The sequence below is a fragment of the Chroicocephalus ridibundus genome, chromosome 1 (assembly GCF_963924245.1).
Source record: "Chroicocephalus ridibundus chromosome 1, bChrRid1.1, whole genome shotgun sequence".
NCBI classification, from domain to species: Eukaryota; Metazoa; Chordata; class Aves; order Charadriiformes; family Laridae; genus Chroicocephalus; species Chroicocephalus ridibundus.
The window spans coordinates 59,286,352-59,298,961 of NC_086284.1; the positions used below are offsets into that span (position 1 = coordinate 59,286,352).

General features: G+C 48.7%; 1 protein-coding gene across 2 annotated transcripts in view; it reads left to right on the forward strand.

Annotated features, from left to right (window-relative positions):
- Window positions 1–12,610, forward strand: part of CLDN10 (claudin 10) — a 63,326-nt gene that overhangs the window by 37,199 nt on the left and 13,517 nt on the right. The window contains exon 1 of one of the 2 annotated variants that reach the window (XM_063336411.1): window positions 10,230–10,575. The exons of the other annotated variant lie outside the window; for it this stretch is intronic. Within the exon in view, the coding sequence (XP_063192481.1) occupies window positions 10,356–10,575 (220 nt within the window). The 5' untranslated portion in view covers window positions 10,230–10,355. Of the gene's footprint in view, window positions 1–10,229; window positions 10,576–12,610 lie in introns of those variants that run through there. 2 annotated transcript variants of the gene reach the window in all.

The window sequence follows — 12,610 nt, forward strand, 5'->3', positions numbered from 1 at the left end:
CAGTCCTCAAAACCCTCAGAATAATTTCTTTCATTTCTCTGGTCACCCTGGGTGGAGCTGTCTGGTGTCCGGCGACAGAACAAGAGGTAGTGGGCACAAACTTGAGCATAGGAAGTTCCACCTAAACATGAGGAGGAACGTCTTCATTTTGAGGGTGGCAGAGCACTGGAACAGGCTGCCCAGAGAGGTGGTGGAGTCTCCATCTCTGGAGACATTCAAAACCCGCCTGGACGTGTTCCTGTGCAACCTGCTCTAGGTGACCCTGCTCTGGCAGGGGGGTTGGACTGGATGATCTCCAGAGGTCCCTTCTGACCCCGACCATTCTGTGATTCTGTGAGTTGGGGCATGATGCCTGCCTGAGGCTGGTGACCTTCAGCCAGCGTCCCTCCAGAAGCAGTGGCTTGAAAGAGAGCCGCTATGGGTCTCTGCAGAGAGAGCCCACAGGCAGGAGAGAGGGACTTGCGCCTTGGATGACGCTTAAGCAAACCTCAGCCTGCGGAGGTGGCCGGCGCTGCGACTTGAGCTGCCAGAGCTGGAAAACAGTTGTGGCAGAGGTGGGTAAAACCTCCTGCCAAAGTACAGGCAGCAAAAGGGCTTGGAGCAACCTCTCCGGCTTGACGAGGATCCCAGCTTGAGGTTGGCTCCTGTTTGGGATGGCAGGAAAACTGAAACTGGTTCAGGCACGTGATCCCAAAATCAATATTTTCACAGCTCGGGGCATGTGACGTGTCACCGGAAAGCGCCCGGGGAGGACAATGGCTGGCACAGGACCGCAGCTCCACAGGGCTCTCGTGCGCTCTGCCACCGGCCAGCCTGCGCACGGCCATCTCTAAGCTGATGGCTGCGCCTCAGGCAGTCCCTCTAGGCTTCCTTTACAGGGAAGACAATTCCTCCCCTAAATCTGCTCATCTCCCACAGATGCCCTGCTTTTAATGGGACTGGAGGGAGGAGGGCGGGATTTATGACTGGGAATTGAATTTCATGTGTGATTATGTTTTGCATGTCATACTACAGTACCGTGGTTTGCATTAACACTATACCCAGCATTAACACAAACACTTCCTCCAGCTGAATTTTAAAATTTGTGGCAGGTTCTTTAATTGATGCGGCAAACCTGTGGCTTTTGCATGCCAGGTTATGTCCTAACTCTCTCTTACCAAATCAGGTTTTTCCCGTATGTACGTAGAAAAGTTAAAACTTCCCAGAATACCACAGGAAGAAAACGCTCTGGGCCATCTTTCCAAATAAACCCTTAATCCTCAGCCATCACCGAAAGTCATTTTTGTCAATAGTGCACCGTTCTGTAGAAAAACAAAGAGTAGTCACTACAATAAGCACCGGTGTCTCCAACCTCACTGTTTGGCCTCCGCTGGCATTTTTTTTGTTGTTGGTATTTGTCGAGCAATTTACAATCAAAAGCTGAGCGAATTTGCTGTTGGAAGGTTTTCTGTTTCCTACCTACATGTCACACATAAGATAACTACACCAGAAAGAAAGGGGAAAAATAAAAGAAACTAAATTTTCCCAGAGCTGGCAGGAAGTAAACAGATTGCTTCGTTATCCCATTTGCTCCCCCTTTTACAACTGTGCTTACTGAAAAAAAGAAGCCTCACCGCCGAAATCAGAAACATTGCCCGTGTGCATGAGGCATCATTCAGGGCTGCAAACTTTCCCTACAAACTGGACGTAAGTCAGAACTCTTTCAGAATTTCCCCTTTTCTAAAAGTTGAAACGCATCTCTGACATGAAAAGAAGACTTTACACAGTTTTAATGCTACATTCTCAACACTGATTCTGCCCTTCTTCACCTGGCGTGCCGCTAAAATGAATTAAAAAGGTAGAATGAACATCTAAATGAGCCACGGAAATAAATAGTCAGCTGAGAAAAGACACTTGAACAAAGAGAAAAACCGAGAAACACAGTGCATGCCTTAATCTCTATTATCAGTGGAAAAAGCTTTATTTCTTTACAAGGGCAACGGCAAGGCAGAACTACCGCAATGCAATGAGGGAAAAATGTTTTCAGTATGGGAACATGAAAGCATTAACATAACAGGCAGAGCACATTGCGTCCTGCCCTTGGCAAATGTCTCGTTGGCTACTCTGGACTGTGACCCAGCAAAAATAAGCAGTCCAAATGAATTTTCTCCTAGGTAATATACCGCTTCGTTTACTACACGCAGTAGACACTGTCAGACTGTTTTCTCGAGAGTCAGTATGGGGACACGACGTTGCACTGAGGAATAGGAAGACCCCACGCTGCACACAAAATGAGCCGGAGCACCACTTGGTACGCTAAAAAGCTTCCGAATACATTCAATCCCTTTGATTTTTGACAAGGTAGTGCTCTCGGAGCGAGGGAAGGTGAGGGAAACCTGACGGTGTCCCCCAGCACACGCCCGCTCCCGTTGGCATCTATGCTTTTAAGGGTTTTTTTTCTCCTCAGATCTCATTACTGCCATTTTATTTGTGGTTCCTTAAACCTCAGCAAGCTTAAATTTGATTTTAAATCTGTCCTCTTTATCCAAGAGCTTCTGCTTTGGCAGGCAGCCCCCTTTTTTGCTGGAGGGTTGTACCCACTTCTGTCAAATGAGTCTGGCTGTCACTTCTACATCAAACGCGCACACACCGCTTTACAAAACAAATCAAACCAGTAGGATCAAAAGAAGCAATATTGCTGATGGATCAAATGGACGTTAATTTCAACCACGGTTTATCAATTTTTTGAATCTGTATTGATCAAAAAAAAAGTCACATATTATTTCCTTATTCCCTTTTGTTTCTGAGTTGTTTGAGCATGTTGATCTAAGTCAGCTTTTAACTCCGGTTTGTCACTGTGACCTTTTTTGATCCCAGCCCGTTTGCTCTCAGCTTAAGTCACGCTACAGAAGTTGCTTTGCTCCAGGTTGTGGTTTTCATGTTCTCGGTTAAATGAAATCTTTCTATGCCACCAGCTGGGACAACTGGTGCCTGACAAATAGTGGGGCTGGAGATGCTAAACCACAACACCCTCTTCATGACGGAACCCTTCTCCGAGTAAACATGGGGCTGCCGTGGGAATCGGGGAGAGGAACCGGAGGAGGGCATGGGGAAGAGCTGCCTTGCAGAGGGAGATACTGCTGGGAAGGCATAAAGCAGACCCTCACCTTCACCTGTCTCCCGTTCCTCCCAACTGGAAACTGGGACAAACTTGTGTTGAGGGCTAGGTGGTACCTAAGCAGGGCTAGGTACAAAGAACATCGTGTAAATTATCAACCCTCGCCCATGATCTCCCGTGGCTTATTTCTGCCTCCTCCAGGGCCTCTGTCATGCCCGCCAGTCACCTCACACCGTGTCATCTCCTCCACCGCTGCCACCCCTTTAGCTGAAGCACACACCTATCATCTTTGCTCCTTGCATCCACTCCGGAAATGTGCGCCTCTTTCCAGAAGCTCCTCTTTCCTTTTCATCCCCATTCCGCTGTCTCAGGAAGGGAATTACACTGGCAGAGCTAAAGGCCTCCATCCATGCCATGCTCCCTGCTTTGGGTTTTCTTTAGAGTATCCAGAGGCATCCTCAAAGGAAAAAAAACCCAAACCAACAAAAAAAAAAGGGGGATGACCACTGGAAAAATTTGCCTATGTGTGAACAGCTGGAAAAGTAGTTAAATGTACCACTGTTATGAACTGAAATACACTTATCTGTGAAAAGAAGATTTCGGCCTGTGGGCTAAATAACAGGGTAGCAGGGACCACATGCAATCCCGTGCTGAGCATAACATATAATATAAGCATATACTATAACCCGTGCACCACTAAGAGCTATAATAAGCCAAATCCATCCCGGTGCTACTCTACTGGCTTCAGTGAGGTAACAAAATCATAGGGAAATAGAAGGGACCTAGTCCGAAACATGTCTAATCAGATGGGCTTGTATAGGGCCGTGTCCAGTGAAGTCTTGAACACCTCCACAGAGTGAGATCCCACAGCCTCTCCGGGCAGCCTGCTCCAGTGCTGACCATCCTCACGGTAAACAATTTTTCCTTAATACCTAATGGGAGTTTCCCATGGTCCAATTCAGGCCCCTCGTCCTGTTGCTGTGCTCCTCCCAGAGGGTCGGCTTCAGTTTCTCCAAGTCCTCTGACTGGGAGATGTCCTGGTGGCCATAAAAGACGACAGACTCCTCGTGCCCAGATCTGCCAAGTGCTCAGGAAAGGGCAGAGACTGGCTGTGGCACGTGAGGGCAGAGGACACGCTTGGGGGGAAAGCATTCCCACTCTGGGAACACCAAGGTCTCAACCCTGGCCTGCAGCTCAGCCCATCAGTCAGGACTCAACGTCTTCATCGTTACGGCTCGCTGCAAGGCTCGCTTCTGAACACTGCCTGCTTTGGAAAGACATTTGCTTATTTGCCCCCCGCCTCGATTAAATCCTTTTAAATTGCGCTAGAAACCGTATTCTTTTATTTTGCAAACACTTTCTAAATCGCATTACCTAGGGCCACCCGTTCTAAAAATCAGTCTCCGAAAGTTTCCCTCCTTTCCACTGTGACCTACCCAGGTTCAGCAAAACTTAATTTGATGCGGAGGCAACTTCTGAATGCCGAGAGCTGCACCTGTGCTGTTGGCCAGGTGGAATGCACCTCCAGTAAAGTAGGAGATGCACTTCTTCACATTTCCTGCTCAGTTTGTTAAACAGGTTATATCTATTTTTAAAAGCATTGTATTACAAACTTTCAGGGAACAAGACGGGCTTTTTTTCAAGAAAATTAAACCAAGCTGAAAAAAAAAAAAAAGAAAAAGAAATAATGCATTAATCTCAGTGTCAAGAAACAAAGTCTGTAATGTCCGAATGCGCTGCACAGAATGGGAGAGGAGAAAGTTTACTGGCTCGTGGAATGCAATTTTTCACTCCTTTAAAACACTCTGGGTTGTCACTTCCTATTAATTTTTTACCTTTTGTTATGTAATGTATGAACCGCATAGCTTAAAATCATTCTTGTCCTGGCAGTTTACAAAAGACGTGCAGTAATTTAATTTAATTCCATCTCTGATAGCTTAAGAAAAACAACGGTGGCGACCCCAGCAAGGACTGGTGATTATTAACGGATGTTCCCACTCTGATGGATTTGTTTAGGCGACACAGAAACATTCCTTTGTCTACTCTCCTTTGGAGAGGAGGATCTGGTTGCTTTTTTTTTTGGCCACACGTTTTTATTCTGCAGGGTGCAAAACAGTTGTGCTAATCTCCTCTAATGCATGCGCCAATTTGAGGTGTATTCCCCAGATCCATCACTGACAGCAGACCTGACCTTGCCCAGGTGATGACGCTCTTCCAAGCGTCCCGCATGTCTGCCTTACCTTTTCAATATTCAAATTCTCAGGGAAATCCTAGCAAACAAGGAAGTTGTCCTTCAGCCTTAGAAAAATAAAGTTGGGTTTGCTTTGGTTTTTTCCTTTTGCACAAGCGCTCTAGGCACCCTGGAAATCATAGCATGGCAGAGCCAGGAAAGAGTCTCAAGTTGCCCAACCCACACATGGTAAAATTTACAAGAAAAATTACTCCGGGACAAAGGCATGACGACCCTAGCCTGCTTATCCTGGCTGCAGAACAAATGCTGTTGTCATCCGGTGTTTAACTTGTGAGGCAATAGTGATTGCTTGTGATTTGGATCCTGCAAGAGCTGAAATAATATCCTGTATTTCAGACTTGAGAGCAAAACCGTTTCTGAAGGACCCTTCCGTACATGGTAATACAATCAACTTTTGTACATTATAAAAATCCAACTATTGAATAATACTCCATTCTGATATGTAAAATATACGTAGCTTAAAAATCTTGGGAGTCTGGGGAGGTCCCTGCTGACTGGCAGCTAGCCAACGTTATTCCAATTTACAAGAAGGGCGTCAGAGAAGACCCGGGATACTACAGAGAAGATTATACTGGCTACTATTGAAAGGCATTTAAAGAAAAACGCAGTCATCAGGCACAGTCAACATGGGTTCACAAAGGGAGAGTCCTGTTTAACTAATTTGATACCCGTCTATGATAAGGTCACACATCTAGTGGATGAAGGGAAGGCGGTGGCTATAGTTTTTTCTGGATTTTAGTAAGGCTTTTGGTACTGTCCCTCACAGCATCCTTCTGGACAAGTTGTCCAACTGTGGGATGAGCAGGTTGGCAGTCCGCTGGATGAAGAACTGGCTAAAGGGCAAAGCTCAAAGGGCTGCAGTGAATGGGGCTACATCTGGCTGGTGACCAGTCAGCAGTGGTGTTCCTCAGGGCTCAGCCCTAGGGCCAGTTCCGTTCAATATATTTATCAATGATCTGGATGCGGGAATGGAATGCACCATTGGCAAGTTTGCTGACAATACCGAACTGGGAAGTGCTGTTGACTCTCTTGAGGGACAGGAGGCCTTGCAGAGGGATCTAGATAGACTGGAGCATTGGGCTATGATTGATAGGATGAAATTTACCAAGTTAAAATGCCAGATTCTGTACCTAGGACAGAGTAACGCCAGGCACAGGTATAAATTGGGAGAGGAGTGGCTGGAGAGCAGCCCTGCAGAAAGGGATCTGGGGGTGCTGGTTCAGCCTCACCTTGAGTACTGTGTGCAGTTCTGGGCCCCACAGTTTAAGAAGGATGTGAAGGTCCTTGAATGCGTCCAGAGGAAGGCAACAAAGCTGGTGAAAGGGCTGGAAGGAATGTCTTATGAGGAGCAGCTAAGGACTTCTAGTTTGGAGAAAAGGAGGCTGAGAGGTGACCTCATTGCTCTCTACAGCTTCCTGAGGAGGGGAAGTGGAGAAGGAGGTGCTGAGCCCTTCTCCCTGGGATCCAGTGACAGGACATGTGGGAATGGTTCAAAGCTGCCTGAGGGGAGGTTTAGACTGGACATTAGGAAGGATTTCTATACTAAGAGGGAGGTCAAACACTGGAACAGGCTTCCTAGAGAGGTGGACGATGCCCCAAACCTATCAGTGTTTAAGAGGCATTTGGACAATGCCCTTAACAACATGCTTTACCTTTTGGTCAGGCAGTTGGACTAGAGGATCGTTGCAGGTCCCTTCCAACTGAAAAATTATATTCTAAACACTAACTAATAATTTCCCCCAAAATGCCAATTTTTTTCCCAAGAGCCAATGAGACTTGCCCTAAAAAATGAACCAGAAGGGTTGGTTTCCTTACAAAAAGGTGTGAGCACCTTCTTTCCCAGTCCAAGTGAATAAATACATACTCATTCAAATGACACAGCAAAAAAACTGTGTTAATGCAATGATCTGATCAAAAAGAACAGCAATCAGTCCCACAATGGTCTGAGGAACTTGAAAAAAATTCCCAAGTCATAGCTCGTCCCAAAACACCGGAACAAGAAACAAAGCAAAAGCCAAGTCTTTCAGTCTACTAGACAAGTTAAAAATAGCTAAGAAAACCAAGTAAGCAAAGCCAAATCCAGAGCCATTGTGGCAGAAAGACAGAGCTTGAAGGGAGTGACAGGCCTGTCTTCATATGGATATCAAATTCCTAGCACAGCAACAGGGAGGGAGAAAAGGGACCATTGTTTTCTGGAAAACCGGAAGCTGGAAGACGCATGAGTTAAGCTCACAATGGAAGAACTTGCAGTTACACAAGAGAGAGAAGCTGAAAACTTAATAAGGGGGCAGGTACAACCTCACAGATGAATGTTTTTCAACATCTAATCCCTGCAGATCCCAGCCAACACAAAGAAAATGCCACTGGGGAAGAGTATCTCTTGCAGCTTCCCTTATCTTCAACCCACGGTGAATGCTCAATGGTGCAGGACGTCAGTTTGGGTTTACACCACCACAGATGAGATCAGAAGCTCAACATCTTTGATTTTAGATAAGAAAGATGGTAACAACTGGATTAGAGACATAAAAGTGCCCAGAAGCAGCAGCGTCATGAGTAGAAGAGGAGCCTTTTCCTGAAGCTGAAGTGAGCCTGGATCTCATGTACTCTGAGGCCACTCTAGATCATTCCGGATAAAAAGGGTTTTACAAGGGAATGAACATATAAATTAGCCCTGCTTGAAGGGTCCTTGCTCACAGGCAGAATGGGTTTGAGGTGGAATTAACTTCATCTCTCCTAAGCACCTGCACAGGCTCCTTCTGAAGACCCCAGCAGTAGACAGGTGCCTGTCAGAGAGACATGGACCCACACTGCACATCGCAGCCAAAGTCCAGCTCTGCTGAAAGCAGAGTGGCCTGGAACAGCAGAATTAGTTGTTGGAGATCTCAGCCAGAGCCCATAGCAGGTTCGGCAGGGTTCCACACCTTCAGCAGAGTTACCCACCAGCCTGCCCCTTCCACAGCCCCTCTAGGAAGGGGTGCCTATGCTTGTCAGGAAGCTCCTCTTCCTCCTCCTCTTCTTCCCTGGGGCTCAGACTCAGACCTAAAAGTCCCCAGGCTGGGCTCCTATCCTTCAACATTCGCTCCAGCCTCCTGGTTACAGCGTGGCAGCACACTGAAAACTTCTGGTGGGTCCTGGCCAAAATTGGTCTGGACATCACTCCGGTTCAACAAGCTTTACACCAAACAAAGCAGCAGCATCAACAAAAGAACTGGTGAGCTCCCCATGTCAAGAAAACGTGATGACCCAGACTTGGACTCAAGCCTCCTACCTCAGTCTGGATTAGATCCCAGCTGATAGCTGCTTGGAGTTGGCCTAGCTTTGCACCACCAAAAGAAATCCAGTCTGCAAGACCTCAAAGTGCTATGATGGGGGGAAATATTAAAAAAAAATGTTGGGTTTTTTTTCCCTTTCTACTGCCATGCCCTGCAATAAATAGATCATAATGTCATGTAGATGAGACTTGGATCTACAGTTAAGCCCATAGATCCTTGACTCAGAAGCAATTCTCAGTGTTTCAAAGTGTTAGAGCAGCGTGGCGCACCCACACCCAGACCCTTTCTCTCTCTTTTCTCTCTCTTTTCCCTCCCTCCCGTGGAGAGGAGAGGACATCTTGGCACAGAGGTTGACCGGGAGCTGTAGCATACCCCATGCCCAATGCTGCTGTGCAAACACGTTTGCTGCCTGCTTTCCCCTCTCCCTCTTCCCTGCCAGTGCCTCCACGTGTCACCTGCAGGTCGGAGGGTACCGAGGAGGCAGAGCGCGGGCAGAGAGCCACCGCATCAGTAAATGCAGCTGTAGACCCCATCTTATCTCACTGGGGCATTAACAGATCAACGAACAGCCTGTTCCCATTGAGCTCTGACACACATCCAAGGGTGCACCTAATTCTAGCTGGGTTTTTTTTTTTTTCCTTTTCTTTTTTTTTTTATTTAATGTCTATATGGTGATTACATCCGGGTTTGTGTCCACACGGCAAAACCAAAGAGCATTCACCTTAAGAATAATGATGTAAATGTGGCTTCTTATCCTCCAGTGATTGCCCGTCTGGCAAAAAGGTTTAGAAAATGTAACAATAGTTTTGAAATAAATAGGAGGAAAGTAAAGACCGGCAGTGTACTTTCCACATCAATGGCAAATATACTACTGATGTGGAAAGTAAACACCTCCGAACAAGAGGAGAAGCCGCGGTGGATAACTTTACCCCTGTGAGCTGCAGGCTGGCATGCCAGTGCATTACGACTGATGCAGAAAACCCCCAAGTTCATCACCTCACGGTGCAAAACCAGCTATTGTAAAGCTGTATCCTCTGCGGCCGGATAACGACCAGGAGGCCGGCTGAAATTCGGCGGATTAAAAAAACCACCTCGCTACCTATTTCAAAAGCTTACCTTCCCCGCATGACTATGGGGCGCAGCGCTTGGGCACGGCGGGCACACGGCTGTGCTGCAAGCCTTGCTCAAGGCCAACCCCCTGGCAAGGATAATTCTTTTTTTTTTTTTTTTTTTTTTTTTTGAGGGGGGGGGGTTTGTCTGCACGCAGAAAGAGATGCAGCCGTGAAACTACCGAGAAAACCCTCAGGAAGCACCTGCCGAGTTGCTGCCACCTTCTGCCATGCCCTGCGACGCTCACCTGCAGGGCAGGGAAGGAGAAACCAGAGCCTAATTACGGGTCGCGTCGCTGTTGGTTGGTTTGTTTGTTTGTTTGTTTGTTGTTTTGGGGAGTTCTGTATCTGGGGTCGGCCCCGGGGGCTGCGCTTCCCCCCCCCCCCGTCCCGCCGTGCCGGGGGGACCCCGGGGAGGGGCGGAGGGGCCCGGGCGGGGCTGGGGGAGGCGGCCCCGCTCCGTCCCGTCCCGTCCCGTCCCGTCCCGCTCCCTCCCTCCCTCCCCGCCCCGCTCCGCTCCGCTCCGCCCGCCCGCCCGCCGCCGGGACTCCGCCGCTGCCGGGCTACCGCGGCTTCGCGCCGCTCGCCTGCCCCCCCGCTCGCCCGCCTGCCGGCTCGCCGGGCCCATGGCGAGCACCTCGGCGGAGATCATCGCCTTCCTGCTGACCATCTCCGGCTGGGTGCTGGTCTCCTCCACGCTGCCCACCGACTACTGGAAGGTGTCCACCATCGACGGCACGGTCATCACCACCGCCACCTACTGGGCCAACCTCTGGAAGACCTGCGTGACCGACTCCACCGGCGTCTCCAACTGCAAGGACTTCCCATCCATGCTGGCGCTAGACGGTCAGGCTCCCGCCGACCCCCCCATCCCACCCCTTTATCCCCTTCCCCCCCCCCCCCCCCCCAACCTGCCGGTGTGAGGGAGTCGGGGGGCTCCGGGGCTCCCCACGGAAGGGCTGGCGGGCAGCGGGGGGACGGGGGGGGACGGCGGGGACATCAGCGGAGGCGTCTTCCCCACGGGTTCGTGGGGAAGTGCCTTCATGTCCCCTAGCAGGTGGCCACACGGTGCTTGGGCACACCGGGGGAAGTGGGGGTTTTTCCCGGTTGAGATGAAATTCGGTGCCCAAGTGCTCGTTTTGGCCTCTCTCGCTACCCGCTTTCCTCCCCCCACCCCCCGTCAGAAGGCTCCCTGCGTGTGGATTTGACACCAGAAGAATGCAGGCAATTTTTTCTCGCCGATTTATTTTCTGCCTGTTGTGACATTCCTCCTTTTTTATGGTTTTGCCAGCCGTGCGACGGTCGGTGGAGAAGAACAAGCCTTTGCGTCATTTTGTTCTAATTAATGTTCCTTTGCCTTTTTTTCCTTTTTTTTTTTTTTTTTTTTTTTGCTAAGCGGTTATTAACTCGGATGTAATTGCTTCATTGATAAATGACAGTGTGAAAGCTTGGGGCAGTGAGGGGTGCAGAGGTATGCAAAGGTGATGCATAGCTCGGCTTAGTTTTTAGGGCAGTGTTATTTTGAAGCGAAGCTGAGAGTTTCGCTGTCGTGCCTGACACCAAAGAGTGAGCTGGTCCCGCGTTTCTCCCCTGGTTCAGGGGAAACCTTTTTGCCCTTTTAGGAAGCCCTGCTGGGAAACTGGGTCACCGCAGGAGATCTTTACAACTAGACTTTTCGTTGATAAATCCACACTGATGATGGCTGGTAGAAACAGGGAAAGCGTGGATGGCATCGCTTTATAGCCTCAGGAGTGACTGTAAAGAAAGGGAGGAAAGGTTTTGAAAATGATGGCACCTTTTCCAAGCTCTTGTGGTCACAAATGAATAAACTATATAGGATCCCAGTGGCTTTGATACTCCCAAAAAATCAGGTCTACTGTCCACGGTCTGGCCAGACCCCTTTGCACTGGAGTCTGGGAGTGGATTTTGGTGTGAAAGGTTTGTTTAAAAGGAAAGAAAATCTGTTCATCAGATCACTAACAGATTAATATTATCACAACAGGGATTAATATTATCATGAAGCTAATTAATACCAGCATCAGAAAACCTTTAAGCTCTGTACGTACAAAGAGCTAAAAGAGGTCAAGCCACTAAAAAGAAGTAGCGCAGGCAGCCCTTAAGCATCACTATTGCAGGATGCTTCCCTCGGATGGAGAAGTACGGTTCCCCAGAACATCTTTTGACCCAGCCCCATGGCGACAGAGGGGTTTGCCGGTTCCTTCAAAGGGTGGGAGAGGTGGCTCAACTCCCGTTGATGTCACTCGCTCCGTTGGTGTTGGTCATCCTGTGGCTTAGCATAACAGCTGAGAATGTGGTTTCCAGGCTCGGGCAAGGAGCGGTGGTCTGTGTGCAGGCAGGCACAGAGTGTATCACCTTTCGGATCCACCAAATCTGTTGTTTAGCTGATCTTTTAGTTCCGGGTTAATCTGTTTTCACCATAAGAAAAGCATAGTTACAAACGAAGTGTGCAGAACTGGGAACATTTAAAATTCAAAAAAAAAGAGGAAGAAACACGACAGCAAAGTCCTTACCACCCCTTCCTCCAGACTCAGGTCTGGGAAACCTTGTGCATTGGGGAACACGTTCCACTTGCCCAAGGAATGAGATGCTGAGGCACCTGCTGCAGAGTGGAACAGCCATCAGAGCACTAACTCATTTTAGCCAGAAATGAATCGAAAATGCATGTCTGGAAAGGTCTTATCCCATCCTCCTGGCCAGACTGCTTATCAGTAGTGGAAGGTTCTTAGCTTCAGTGCTTCTCAATAACATCTCTAAATGCCGTGGGGCTAGATCCTGGTACCCAGGCGCAATGCAAACGACAGGCCGGCTGGAGAGGCAGTAACGTAACCCCCACAGCACAGGCCACGCAAGCTGGGACAGA